Source organism: Capra hircus, chromosome 12, assembly GCF_001704415.2.
Source record: "Capra hircus breed San Clemente chromosome 12, ASM170441v1, whole genome shotgun sequence".
NCBI classification, from domain to species: Eukaryota; Metazoa; Chordata; class Mammalia; order Artiodactyla; family Bovidae; genus Capra; species Capra hircus.
Genome location: NC_030819.1, coordinates 70,376,023 through 70,391,363, shown reverse-complemented (window position 1 = coordinate 70,391,363; position 15,341 = coordinate 70,376,023). Strand labels below are relative to the sequence as shown.

Here is a 15,341-nt window from a genome sequence, read left to right as displayed (position 1 = left end):
CCTTGGTCTCATTTCTAGGAAATTCGCTGAAGGTAATTTCAAATAGCAGTCCTAGCTGAAGGGAACAGGAGTACCGTTTATCCTTGGGTCTTCTTACAGGAGCGTAACTAGGGCGAGTGGTATGTGTGACGGGTTGTCCTGTGCGAGGGATTAAGATGCTTCTGGAAGGTCTACCTGCTGCCAAGTACCAATGCTGTCAGTGTCTGCAGTGTTGAAAAGTTAACCATCTGCGATTTCCTCTGTTTCGTGTGCTACTCTTCTAAGGCGTGCACACATCTAAGAGAACTGCTCCAACTATTTTGTGTCACAGCACTGACAGTTCAGTAGATTTCCTCCAACAAGGGAGGCTGTACTATATTAATGATAGTAAGGCAGCTTTACAGAAATCTTTACATCTAATCTACAATAATCAAGGTTACATCCTTTGAATAATGCTCTTCTTTTACCGTTTGTTTTAAGACGTGTTGTTTGGTCATTTGTTTTTCTCCCCTACTGTAGCTTACTTAAAATTTCCTAGTGAGAGTCAATGACCAAAGAAACCCCTTTTGCTCTCCAAGTGAACATGAGTGCAGACTGAAGAGCCGTGCTGAAGGAGAAGAAAGGCAGGATTTAGGGGAGCAAGATTGCTGCAGTTGCTACAAACCTCTTAGAAAAGATTCAGGATGGGAAGGATGAAGATGTCCAAACTGTTTTCTGAAAGGTCATTGTGATGAAATGAATTGTGTCCCCCCTCAAATGCGTATATTAATCCCCAGTACCTGACAACATGCCTGTATTTGGAGACGGGGCCTCTAAAGCGGTAATTAAGTGGCACTGACGTGTCAGTGAGGGGCCTAATCCAACCCGACTGGGGAAGTGGAGACTAGAATGGACAGTGAGACTTTAGGGATGTGCACACACTAAGAAAAGGCCTTGTGAGGAGGTGGCTATCCATAAGTCAAGGAGAGATGTCTCAGAACAAACCAGCTCTCCTGACACCCTGTTCTTGGACTTCCAATCTCCAGAACTGTGAGACAATAAATTTCTGTTGTCTAAGCCACTCAATAAATGGCACTTTGTTGCAACAGACTGTAGCTCAGATGGTAAAGAATCTGCCTGCAATGCAGGAGACCCAGACTCAATCCTTGGGTCAAGAAGTTGCCCTGGAGAAGAGAATGACAACGCACTCCAGTATTCTTGCCTAGAGAATCCCATGGACAGAGGAGCCTGGTGGGCTACGGTCCATGGGGCTGCAAAGAGTCGAACACGACTGAAGGGCTAACACTACTATGGCTAATTAATACTGTTTTCCTCCCATGTCTTTCCAACTCTTTCCTGCCGAGAGGGTAAGAAAGAAAAATAACCTCTTTGAACAAAATATTTAAAATATATTAAAAAAAATACTCTTTTTAAATGTTCATATCCTTTATTTATTTATTTAGGCTGCACTACACAGCTTGTGGGATCTTAATTCCCTGACCAGGGACTGAACCTAGGCCCTTGGCACTGAACGCAAGGAATCCTAACCACGGGTCTGCCAGGAACAACCCAGAAACATATTTTAAATACTTCTGTTTAAGGCATCTCGTTCTTCCCACCAAACCCTACATAGCAGTGACACTGTCATCTTCTCCACTTGTAAATACTGCCTACGCAACCTCTCCACTCCAGGCCTCCACTCATGCAGGGCTGATGTAGGCAGCTGGATGGAGAGAGTTTAGATGGAACAGACCAAGTCAAGGTAGGAGAGAGAAAGGAGAGGGCTGAAATGTTAAGATCCCCGTCCACCAGCCAGGCACATCGGTTCTAGAAGCACGCTGATCTCTGGTTTGAAAGAAAGTGTTAGTCACTCAGTCATGTCCGACTCTTTGAGACCCATGGACTGTAGCCTGACAGCTCCTCCGTCTCTGGAATTCTCCAGGCAAGAAAACTGAAGTGGGTAGCCATTCCCTTTTCCAGGGGATCTTCCCGACCCAGGAATCAAACCCAGTTCTCCTGCATTGAAGGCAAATTCTTTACCATCTGTGCCACTAGGGAAGACTGAGTTCTGGTTTAACTAACTGGAAAGGAACAGATGCATTTGAAGATTAAATAGAAAATTGATGCTTATTATTTAAGTGTTAGATGTCTCAAAAATATGGATATGGTTCTTAACAGTTTCTGGGCACCTAGCCAAAAATGATTTTAAAAAATACTTCTATTAAGGAATATAGCAGTACTCCTATGAAAGAATAAAAGCTATCAAGGGATTTGTACTACTTGGAGAACATTATATTGAAAAGAAAGGGCTCTAAGGGGTTTACCCTTTAAGGGAACAAATATGGGGAAATGGCTCTTAGAGTATGATGTGAAAGCTTACTGAGGTCAACTGAATGTTGGTATCAAGCTTATGTTTCCTCTGGGAAAATTGGAACCTGCAAGTACTAAGGAAAAAAATCAATTTCTTAAATATTAAAATACAGGCATCATCATAATCATTACTATTAATATTATTATTTTAAATAGGTTCCTTCTAAAGGGAATAAAATACACTTAAACACTTTACTGCGTCCTAAATATAAGTGGATAAATTCCTTTAATTCAGTGAGATAATGTGGCAATAATTCGGTAAGAATTCATTTAGGACAATGGTTGGACTGCTATTTTTTTTGTGGCAGGTTCAATAAAAAGGTCCTATTTTTTAATTTCCTGTTGTTCCTTAGAATGCAGTGTTACTCCTGACAGTCAGAGATATTCTTAGCTAGAAGAATATCTCTAGCTTAGTTAGAGAGGCAAAGTCCAAAATATGATACAATCTTTCCAGGCAAGATGTCTACAAAAGGACCAATTACCTCTGTAACAGTGTCAGACTTTATTTTTTTGGGCTTCAAAATCACTGCAGATGGTGATTGCAGCCATGAAATTAAAAGACACTCCTTGGAAGAAAAGTTAGGACCAACCTAGATAGCATATTCAAAAGCAGAGACATTACTTTGCCGACTAAGGTCCGTCTAGTCAAGGTATGGTTTTTCCTGTGGTCATGTATGGATGTGAGAGTTGGACTGTGAAGAAGGCTGAGCACCGAAGAATTGATGCTTTTGAACTGTGGTGTTGGAGAAGACTCTTGAGAGTCCCTTGGACTGCAAGGAGATCCAGCCAGTCCATTCTGAAGGAGATCAGCCCTGGGATTTCTCTGGAAGGAATGATGCTTAAGCTGAAACTCCAGTACTTTGGCCACCTCATAAGAAGAGTTGACTCATTGCAAAGGACTCTGATGCTGGGAGGGATTGGGGGCAGGAGGAGAAGGGGACGACAGAGGATGAGATGGCTGGATGGCATCACTGACTCGATGGACGTGAGTCTGAGTGAACTCCAGGAGTTGGTGATGGACAGGGAGGCCTGGCGTGCTGTGATTCATGGGGTCGCAAAGAGTCGGACATGACTAAGCGACTGAACTGAACTGAATCAATCTAATGGTGATTTTTTTTTCACCTTCTTCCACCAATTATGATTCTCTAATAATTTCCCATGGCTGAAATGGCAATGCTCATTCAACGAAAACAGGAATTTTGGAGAGAAATGTGACAGCTTACCTCATTTAGTGAGTGATACTGTTCATAGTAGGAGGAGGATGCCCGGGGGCTGATGGTGTCATTGGAAGTCTGCTGCCGGATAAGATCTTCCACATTTTCCACCAGGACCCTGGGTGATGAAACAAGAGTACGAGCTGGTTTCCAAACAGGGCTCTGATTTTCCCTCGTGGCCCATTGCAGACACAACAGGCAAGTGTGGGGGGAAAGTCACTAAGAAATCTAGCAAGCTCAAGGTGAAAACACCGCTAGCATGATGAGCTGAAACTCACAAGCCCACTGCATAGAGCCTCATGGGCGCTGGAGAGACAGTGGCTCCTGTAGGGGATGTTTTCAGGGCCTTCAAAACCTGACCCTTTCTCCAACATTATCAACATTTCTTGATGGTGACTTATTAACGCCTTTTAAATGAACACAGGAATAAGGAAGGTAGAGAAAAGTGATCTCATTTAATTCCTCTTGCAAGGGGTCCAGAGAAGGCAATGGCACCCTACTCCAGTACTCTTGCCTGGAAAATCCCATAGATGGAGGAGCCTGGTGGGCTGCAGTCCATGGGGTCGCTAAGAGTCGGACACAACTGAGCAACTTCAGTTTCACTTTTCACTTTCATGCACTGGAGAAGGAAATGGCAACCCACTCCAGTATTCTTGCCTGGAGAATCCCAGGGACGGGGGAGCCTTGTGGGCTGCCGTCTATGGGGTCGCATAGAGTCGGACACGACTGAAGCGACTTAGCAGCAGCAGCAGCAAGGGGTCACACAGTTAACTTAGGCACAAACATTTTAACTAAGATGAAATTGAGCCATTCTGTCACCTGGGATGAACAAGAAAAAGTTAGCTGCCATTCTAATAAAGATTTCTGTACTTTTATTTAGAGTTAGTTGCTCAATCGTGTCCAACTCTTTGTGACCCCATGGACTGTGGCCCACCATGCTCCTCCATGGAAGAGGAATTCTCTTGCATGGAATTCTCCAGGCAAGAATAGGGGAGTGGGTAGCCATTCCCTTCTCCATGGGCTTCCCTAGTGGCTCAGACTTTGGTAAAAGCCAAGACTTCGACATCAGAAAGTTTTGAGTTAAGAGCCCTAGATGTGCCACGTTCTCGCTGGTTGACCTTGAGAAATTCCTTTGTAAACCTGAAACATTTTTTCTTACACACAGTGAGGATAGTATCCACCTCACAGGGTTTAATAAGGGTTAAAAGATACAATGTATAGAAAAGCTCAGTACCTTTCCTGAAAGGCATCAGATGCTAATAACATGTTATTATAATAATCAGTGTATTATCCAAAGATTGCCTAGCATCCAGGAAGTGCGAGGGCGGCAGGAAAACACTGATGCTTGGGTAATGGATACAAAAGGAGGTATGGACAGGAGACTCTAAAGGGAAGAAGGCATGGGCTTTGAACAGAAAGCATACCTAATGCATATTTTAGTTTAGAGCCAGACATTCTGGAATGCTCACTGACCTCTTAAAGCAAAATTCCCTTTAGCAGCTGCTGTTTTAAGTGATATCACCAAGCTTACTAAAGTGAATGACATTTTGGTTCCTAAGTCCGGGAACAGAGTAGAGGAATTTTAAGAAGGAACTGGGAAAAACCATAAGAGGCTCCACAGATCACTGAATCTAACAGTTCATTTCAGACAAGGGACCAAGGCCTTGAGCAGTAAACCACTTGTTCAAGGTCACGGAGCCAGCCTCTTGGGCTTCATCACAAGCCCATTCCAGAGATTCCCATGTGGCATGTTTAATGTAAGTATTCCTTTTTCTAGGAAGCAATGATACCATCCACTAGTAAATGCCCTGTGTGTGTGCTCAGTTGCTCAGTCATGTCCAACTCTTTGCGACCCCACAAACCGTAGCCCACCAGGCTCCTCAGTCCATGGAATTTTCCAGGCAAGCATACTGGAGTGGGGTGCCATTTCCTGTTTCAGGGGATCTTCCTGATCCAGCGATCAAACCTGAGTCTCTTGCATTGGCAGGTGGATTCTTTGCCACTGTGCCACCTGGGAAGCCCCAAATGCATCACAGGTGCTTATAAGGTTTGTGTATGCTCAGTGGCTAGTCGTGTCTGACTCTTTGTGACTCCATGGACTGTAGCCCGCCAGGCTCCTCTGTCCATGGAATTTTCCAGGCAAGAATTCTGGAGCAGGTTTCCATTTCCTAGTGGTTATAAGAGTTACTTAATAAATATGGAATTATGCCTACCTGAATGGAATTCCACTCGCATTTAAGTGGGCTTTCACATTGCTTACATCAGATGCGTTCACAAAAAAATGGACTTCGTATCCCTTCACAATATATTCAGCTGTTACTGGCTGCCAGAGAACAATCTGCAAATTCAAGAAGGAAAACTGATAAAACAAAGACAGTTTTTCACATGGTTTTTCTCATCTGTAGCTAACGCCATAAGAGTATCTATCTATAAAGGAAATGAAAAAATAATTTCTGGTCACTGGTCCACTCACAGTCACCAATCCCATTCACACATGTGGTAGTGTGAACATTTACTCTGCACGGGGCTTGTTTTATTCTGTAACCCCAGTGGCTAATGAGGGCCTGACATTTACTAGGTACTCAATAAATGTTTGCTGAGGCAATGAACTGATGCATGAACGCGTGAATATTTACAATCCAACTGTAGGACTGGAGGTGTATGTCAGATGTTTAAAGAGAAATGAAGGTTGGTCTGGAAAGAGAGTTGATTAATGGTGCTTTTCTTTAATAAAAATCCCATACCCTTGATTCTAACATCACATTGGTGTTTCTTTCCTTTAATCTAATTGTGGCCTTTGGGCAAAACCCTCCCATAATATTTACAGGTTTTTGTTTTTTTTTTCTGGCTTTACTGTGCTTTTTCAAAGCACTTTCACACCCATTGCCTCTGATCTTTTTACTAATTCTTTGCCATAATCTAGGCAGGAGTTATTATTTTGATTGTTCAGATGAAGAAATTAAGGCTCGAAGCTAAGCCATCTAAAAATCACAGGCCAAGCAGTGGCCAAACAAGACCTAAATGCTGAGCCTCTGATGCTTCCTCTGTCTGCGCTGCAGTCGCAGTGGGAACACAGCGGTCGCTCTTCTCCTGGGGACGCTTAGTTCCCTGACCCTGTGCGCTGCTGTCTCTGTTGATCCCCTACGGGCTGCGGTTGCGCGGATCCAGGGCTGCGGCCAGTCAGCGAGGGCGTACTGCAGGCATATCGTCGCAGGCCCATTCCTGCCAGATTAGGGTTTCCTCCTGCAGCTGACTTTGTCTTAAGGACTTAGATGGTCCAGTCAAACTTTCATCAGGATTGTCCTGCAGTCTAGAGGTTGTCCAGGCATATGACCCTCCTTTTGGCACAGTGGCGGCTGCTCAATGGTCTGCGGGTGCGCCCCGCCACCTCCAGCTCCTTCTTCATCCTTCACAAGCAGACCCCATAACAAGTCTCTTATATCTCTAATCTTCTCAGAAAACCTTAGTCCAATAACCATGGAGCCAGCAATATTTTATCATGATATTTTGTAACTCTTAACAGCTTTCTGCATTCAGGGGAGTTCAGTCCCAGACATGAAAATGTTAGCCAGTTTTCTTCTGTGTTTTTTTCTTGGGCTCCAAAATCACTGCAGATGGTGACTGCAGCCATGAAATTAAAAGACGCTTACTCCTTGGAAGAAAAGTTAGGACCAACCTAGACAGCATATTCAAAAGCAGAGACATTACTTTGCCAACTAAGGTCCGTCTAGTCAAGGCTATGGTTTTTCCTGTGGTCATGTATGGATGTGAGAGTTGGACTGTGAAGAAGGCTGAGCGCCGAAGAATTGATGCTTTTGAACTGTTGTGTTGGAGAAGACTCCTGAGAGTCCCTTGGACTGCAAGGAGATCCAACCAGTCCATTCTGAAGGAGATCAACCCTGGGATTTCTTTGGAAGGACTGATGCTAAAGCTGAAGCTCCAGTACTTTGGCCACCTCATGGGAAGAGTTGACTCATTGGAAAAGACTCTGATGCTGGGAGGGATTGGGGGCAGGAGGAGAAGGGGACGACAGAGGATGAGATGCCTGGATGGTATCATGGACTCGATGGACTGAGTCTGAGTGAACTCCAGGAGTTGGTGATGGACAGGGAGGCCTGGTGTACTGCAGTTCATGGGGTCGCAAAGAGTCAGACACGACTGAGCGAATGAACTGAACTGAACTGGAGCATTCTTTGGCATTGCCTTTCTTTGGGATTGGAATGAAAACTGACCTTTTCCAGTCCTGTGGCCACTGCTGAGTTTTCCATATTTGCTGGCATAATTAGTGCAGTGCCTTCACAGCATCATCTTTTAGGATTTGAAATAGCTCAACTGGAATTCCATCACCCCCAATAGTTTTGTTCGTAGTGATGCTTCCTAAGGCCCACTTGACTTCACATTCCAGGATATCTGGCTCTAGGTGAGTGATCACACCATCGTGATTATCTGGGTCGTGAAGATCTTTTTTGTACAGTTCTTCTGTGTAGTCTTGCCACCTCTTCTTAATATCTTTTGCTTCTGTTAGGTCCATACCATTTCTGTCCTTTATTGAGCCCATCTTTGCATGAAATGTTCCCTTGGTATCTCTAATTTTCTTGAAGAGATCTCTAGTCTGGCCCATTCTATCGTTTTCCTCTGTTTCTTTGCACTGATCACTGACCAAGGCTTTCCTGCCTCTCCTTGCTATTCTTTGGAACTCTGCATTCAAATGGGAATATCTTTTCTTTTCTCCTTTGCTTTTCACTTCTCTTCTTTTCACAGCTATTTCTAAGGCCTCCTCAGACAGCCATTTTGTGTTTTTTGCATTTCTTTTTCTTGGGGATTGTCTTAATACCTGTCTCCTGTACAATGTCATGAACCTCCATCCATAGTTCATCAGGCACTCTGTCTATCAGATCTAGTCCCTTAAATCTATTTCTCACTTCCACTGTATAGTCATAAGGGATTTGATTTAGGTCATACCTGAATGGTCTAGCGGTTTTCCCTGCTTTCTTCAATTTAAGTCTGAATTTGGTAATAAGGAGTTCATGATCTGAGCCACAGTCAGCTCCTGGTCTTATTTTTGTTGACTGTATAGAGCTTCTCCATTTTGGCTGCAAATAATATAATCAATCTGATTTTAGTGTTGATCATGTGGTGATGTCCATGGGTAGAGTCTTCTCTTGTGTTGTTGGAAGAGGGTGTTTGCTACAACATCTATTGGACTTCTGATATTGTAGCATCTTTGTGAGTTCACTTCAATCACAAGTCACTATTATTTTAACTGGCTGAAAAGTTCATAGCACAAATGAAGAAAGTGTTATTCGGGGAATCAAGTGATTAGGGGAAAGAAGAAAATTACAAGGAGAGGGATATAAACCAACTATATACAAGTCAGACAACACATAGGCAAGAATGTGACACACCATTCTTTCATAAAACTTAATACAAAGATATGAAACATGAAGATAAATGATGGAGAAATTACCTTGTATGTTGCAGTAACATTCTGCAGAGCTTGAACTTGCCTGGAGGTTCTAGGAAGAGCAGATAAAACCTGGCCCCTGGGAGAAAAACACACGCAGGATTTTGAAGTTAAGTAAAAAGTGAAAATAAGATAAATTACATAGGGAAGGGCTTCTATGTAATTATGAAAAGGAAACAAAATATTGAAATAAAAGAGGATCTCACCATAGATTTTTAAATAACCTAGGTTTTGCTTCACTCTAGATGGAGAAATAGGAGCCAAGTTTACCCTTCCTTCTACCTGAAAACTAATATGTATGTGTGCATACATATACACACACATGTAAAACAATGCACTTAAGAAACTGAACGTATGCAATATGATGAAACACAATATCCTGTATGGGGTCCTGGAACAGAACAGCAGAAAAACTGGTGAAATCTAAATAAAGCCTGCAGTTTAGTTAATAGTAGAGTACCCATGTTGGTTTCCAAGTTTTGACAAATAATACCATGATGATATAAAATGCTAACATTAGGTGAAACTTGGTGCAGTGTATACAAAAACTCTCTAATATCTTTGCAACTTTTCTGTAAATCTAAAAATATTTCAGATAAAATTTTAATTAAAAATTAAAACAAAAATATATACAAGGAACTCTAGAAGCTCAAAAGGTTATGATAACTTCTGCTTGTCGCTATTAGGAAAGGCTTCATGGAAGAGGCAACTGGGTAAGTTAGCAGTGGAAAGGCAGGCTGGAAGAAGACAAAAGGGCATCACTGGGGAGATGGAAAGATGTTTATTTTTGCCAGGTGGACGATTAAAGTGTTTAGGGCAAGAGAATAACGGTAGCCAAACAGAAGTGAGTTTGGAAACTTACGTTCCTTCTCCCCTAGAGAAATTTTCCAATGCACACTGAGAAATTTAGCCTTTATCTCGTAGGCAATGAGGAGTTAGGAAACTGATATCATGTGATGTGTGATTTGTAAGAATAATTTTGACAACAGGGTGGAGGATGGTTTATTTTGAAAAGCCTGATTAAAAGATTCTAAATTCTAGAAATAAATCTATGGAGACTTGATTATCAAAAGAGATAATGAGGATCTCACATAAACAATAAATTCAGAGGTTTTGTGTCAATTATTGGTACAATTCAAGCATAAACTCTTCAGCCAGTGATTAAGGGTATATGTCCAAGGACATGTGTTGCAGGATTATTCATAGTAACAGTAACTGAGAACCACATATATGAGGGCTTAGTCATGTCCAACACTTTGAGCCCCCATCAACTGTAGCCCACCAGTTCCTCTGTCCATGGAATTTTCCAGGCAAGAATACTGGAGTGGGTTGCCATTTTCTACTCCAGGGGAATCTTATCAACCCAGGGATTGAACCTGTGTCTCTTGAGTCTTCTGCTTTGGCAGGTGAATTCTTTACTACTTGTGCCACCTGGGAAGTCCAGAAACCACACGAGCGCTTATCAGTAAGTGAATTTTTAAATGTTGGTAATGTCTCCACATTCTAGAATGTTTTGTCGCCATTATTAAGAAAGAGTCAATTTAATTTTTAGTTCAGTTCAGTTCAGTTGCTCAGTCGTGTCCAGCTCTTTGCAACCCCATGAATCACAGCATGCCAGGCCTCCCTGTTCATCACCAACTCCCAGAGTTCACTCAGACTCATGTCCATCGAGTCAGTGATGCCATCCAGCCATCTCATCCTCTGTCGTCCCCTTCTCCACCTGCCCCCAATCCCTCCCAGCATCAGAGTCTTTTCCAATGAGTCAACTCTTCCCATGAGGTGGCCAAAATACTGGAGCTTTAGCTTCAGCATCATTCCTTCCAAAGACATCCCAGGGTTGATCTCCTTCAGAATGGACTGGTTGGATCTCCTTGCAGTCCAAGGGACTCTCAAGAGTCTTCTCCAACACCACAGTTCAAAAGAAGACCAGGGATGGAACCCGGGCCCCCTTACATTGGGAGGATGGAGTCCTAGCTGCTGGACCACCAGGGAAGTCCCATGCCCTAGGAATATTTTGATGCCCCTTTTCAACATCTGCCACAATAGTTCTGACATTCCTGGTTCACTTAGAGCAGGCCATTATTTTCTTTAAGCTTCCAAGAGTCATTCTGGTGGCGGTTAGCACCACCTCCCAAAGCTTTAACTAGAATGTCAAATCTAGTATCATGGGCAAGTGCACCCCTTTAGGGACAGAGATCTTTTTCCTTATTAACACACTCAGCACTTGGACATCCAGATTCTGTCATGACTTAACCCTAGGTATTAGTTTGGAGGCCAGAGGGGGGCGGTAGGAGTAGACACTGAAAGCTTATAGTCAGAGATGATGCTGCAGAGGGAAGTCCTGATAGCAACAGGGATGATGAGATTGCTTTGTTTTAAAGCCAGGTGGCAGTGCTTAACCAGCTGTAACACGTTGGACACAATTATTATAAAAAGCAGCAAGGTCAGAGTGGTACCCAGAGGGACATGACCCTCAGAAAACTGGAGTTAGTTAAGAGAACACAGAGTTCTTAGGGGCAAGAAAGAGGGCAGCCAACAAAGGTATTGCTCAATCTTTACAGTCGAAAGAAGTCAGGGATGGGTGACAGTGGCTAAGGACAGTTGTCCTAGTCAAAACGCTCAATCCGCTGTCCAGGTCCCAGGCCTGGGCCACTTCTTAGGCCAGGATCTCTTGCCTGAGGAAGGAGTCAGGGCCCCACAAAGAAAGACCTGCTGCGGTAGAGAGAAGGTGCTTCCTCAGTCCTTTTCAAAAGAAAGCTATGGCTATTTACTCAGGTCACTCTGCCCACTGGGGAAAGGAATACTCAAGCATGCGGAGGTGGGTTTTTTCTCTTCTTTTCTTTTCTTATTGGAGTCTATTTGCTTTACAATACTGTGTTCGTTTCTCCTGTACAGCAAAGTGGATCAGCTATTATGTACACATATACCCCCTCTTTTTTTTGGATTTCCTTTCCATGTAGGTCACCAGAGACCACCAAGTACAGTTCCCTGTGTTACAGAGTAGGTTCTCATTAGACCAACCATCCTGACATCTTTATGGGTGATGTCTTTAAGAATCTGCCATGAAGGCACAGCTGAGGCCCTTGTTAAGACTGCATCACAGTTCAATTCCTCCTCAGCTCATATCTCCTTCCTTTATCCCTCCACACATGTTGCTCCTGAGATCCCATTCTAGTAAATTCCCTACATGATAATCTCTATCTCAGAGTCTGCTTCCTGGGGAAACTCACCCACAGCAGTACAAATGCCTACTGTGTGAGATAAAACATGAAAAATTGCTATACAAACAGTATCAATACTCTAAGAATGTAACATCAGAAGTTACTGTTGTCTGGGGTAGTCAGAGGATGGAGACATTCTGAGCTGGACTTTTGAAATAGGTAGGATTTGACTGGTGAATGGCAGTGAATGGCCTAACACTAAGACAGATGGAATTTTAGCAAGTGATTTGGAGATGAAACGGTGTTAAGTGCTGATGAGTAAGTGGAAAACAAAATCAGAGCTCAAGGAATGGCATGTGACCCAGGTGGGCAGGAATATGGGGCTTACGTTGGGATATACCAGGAAATATAACCAGGATACATGGGCAGCCTAGGACCTGATCACTGAAGGTCTTAAATCCTGGGTACCATTTTGGAAGTTTGAACAAAAAAGTGACCAAATCAAAGATTTCTTTTGAAGTGAAGTATAAAGAAGTGGGCTTCCCTTGTGGCTCAGCTGGTAAAAAAAAAAATCCGCCTGCAATGCTGGAGGCCTTGGTTCGATTCCTGGTTGGGAAGATCCCCTGGAGAAGGGAACAGCTACCCACTCCAGTATTCTAGCCTGGAGAATTTCATGGACTGTATAGTCCATGGGGTCGCAAAGAGTTGGACATGACTGAGCAACTTTCACTTTCATAAAAAAGTGGGGATATGTCCTGAGGAAAAAGAACAAAGCTGGAGGCAGAATCCTCTCAGACTTCAGACAATACTATCTGAAAAGATTAAAGACACCCTACCAACTAGGAGAAAATACATGCAAGCAATGCAGCAGACAAGGGGTTAATTTATAAACCATACAAACAGCTCATACAGCTTGATATCAGAAAAACAAACAACCTAATCAAAAAGTGGGCAGAAGACCCGAACAGACATTTCTCCAAAGGAGACATACAGATGGCCAACAGGCACAGGAAAAGATACTCATGTGAAATAAAATCGATTTTTATGGCAAGACAGGAAAAATTTTCTCTGTTCTTTGGCCTCCTCTCTCCCCATATCTTTCATCAGGAGACATACCTGTCTAAAGAGCAACATACTCCTAACATCAGTAAGACAACTCCTTAAAAGATAACACTCCTTCTTGATCTTGTAAGGGTCACAATGATGCTTAGATCTGGATTTTGTAAACTGTCAGTAGTATGTCATTTAATAGTCAACCCTCTATCTCAAAAGAAACATATTTAATATAACCGTGACTTGGTGACTGCAGCCATGAAATTAAAAGACGCTTACTCCTTGGAAGAAAAGTTAGGACCAACCTAGATAGCATATTCAAAAGCAGAGACATTACTTTGCCGACTAAGGTCCCTCTAGTCAAGGCTATGGTTTTGCCAGTGGTCATGTATGGATGTGAGAGTTGGACTGTGAAGAAGGCTAAGCACCGAAGAATTGATGCTTTTGAATTGTGGTGTTGGAGAAGACTCTTGAGAGTCCCTTGGACTGCAAGGAGATCCAACCAGCCCATTCTAAAGGAGATCAACCTGGGATTTCTTTGGAAGGAATGATGCTTAAGCTGAAGCTCCAGTACTTTGGCCACCTCATGCGAAGAGTTGACTCATTGGAAAAGACTCTGGTGCTGGGAGGGATTGTGGGCAGGAGGAGAAGGGGACAACAGAGGTTGAGATGGCTGGATGGCATCACTGACTCGATGGATGTGAGTCTGGGTAAACTCTGGGAGTTGGTGATGGACAGGGAGGCCTGGCATGCTGCGATTCATGGGGTTGCAAAGAGTCGGACACGACTGAGCGACTGAACTGAACTGAACTGACTTCTAAGAGGTGAACCGTCCTCCAAGCTCTCTGAGATGCTCTTCCTAGGTTATAATACTCAACTTGGCTCAAATAAATGTTTCTTTCTTCGATCAGAGAGATTAATTTTTCTTCAACACTCAGCATTGCTCACTATTTAAAAAATGCAAATCAAAACTGCAATGAGTCATCACCTCACACCTGTCCAATTGCTCTCATGATAAAGTCTATAAATGAACGCTGGAGAAGGTATGGAGAAAAGGGGACCCTCCGGCACTCTTGGTGGGAATGTAAATTGGTACAGCCACGAAGAAAAATAGTATGGAAGTTCTTTTACGAACTAAAAATAGAATTATTATATGATTCAAGATTTCCACTCCTATGCATATAACTGGAAAAGATGAAAAGTCTAATTTGAAAAGAGATATATGTATTACAATGTTCATAGCAGCACTAAGCTAAGATATGGAAGCAACCTAAGTGTCCATCACCAGATGAATGGACAAAGAATATGTGACACACACACACACACACACACACACACACACTGGCTTCCCTCCCTGGTGGCTCAGCAGTAAAGAATCTGCCTGCCAATGCAGGAGACACAGGAGATGTGGGTTCAGTCTCTGGGTTGGGAAGATCCCCTGCAGGAAGAAATGGCAACCCACTCCAGTATTCTTGCCTGGGAAATCCCATGGCCAGAGGTGCCTGGTGGGCTACAGGCCATGCAGTCTCAAAGAGTCCAACACGACTTGGCAGCTAAACAACAAACAACATGCACACACAATGGAATCTTACTCAGTTACAGAAAGAATGGAATATTGCCATTTACACCAACATGGACTGACACAGAGATGATCATACTGAGTGAAATAAGTCAGACAGGGAATGTGATATCATTTACATGTGGAATCTAAAAAATAATGCAAATGAATTTATTTGCAAAACAGAAACAGACTCACAGACGGAAAACAAACGTATGGTTACCAAAGGCGAAAGGGTGGGAGGAGGGATAAATTAGGAGTATGGAACAAACAGATACACACTACTGCATATAAAACAGATAAACAACAAGGATTTAGTGCATAGCACAGAGAACTGTATCCAACGTCTTGTCATAACCTATAAACAAGGAATCGGAAAAATACGTAATGTATAACTGAATCACTTTGCTACACATCCAAAATTAACACAATATTGTAAAATCAACTACACTTCAATTAAAAACAGGATGTGGGGATTTGTATAATTAAATCATTATACTTTTAGAATTTACTTCTAAATTTTAAAATGAAACCCCTTACTAGTTAACCTAACAATGAAATAC

At 42.8% G+C, this 15,341-nt stretch overlaps 1 protein-coding gene across 1 annotated transcript in view; it reads right to left on the bottom strand.

The window, feature by feature from the left end:
• Positions 1-15,341, bottom strand: part of CPB2 (carboxypeptidase B2) — a 70,608-nt gene that overhangs the window by 33,974 nt on the left and 21,293 nt on the right. The window contains exons 3-5 of the mRNA XM_005687437.3: positions 9,010-9,085; positions 5,756-5,880; positions 3,552-3,660 (exon numbers count right to left, since the gene is read on the bottom strand). Coding sequence (XP_005687494.1) covers positions 3,552-3,660; positions 5,756-5,880; positions 9,010-9,085 — 310 coding nt within the window. The remainder of the gene's footprint in view (positions 1-3,551; positions 3,661-5,755; positions 5,881-9,009; positions 9,086-15,341) is intronic.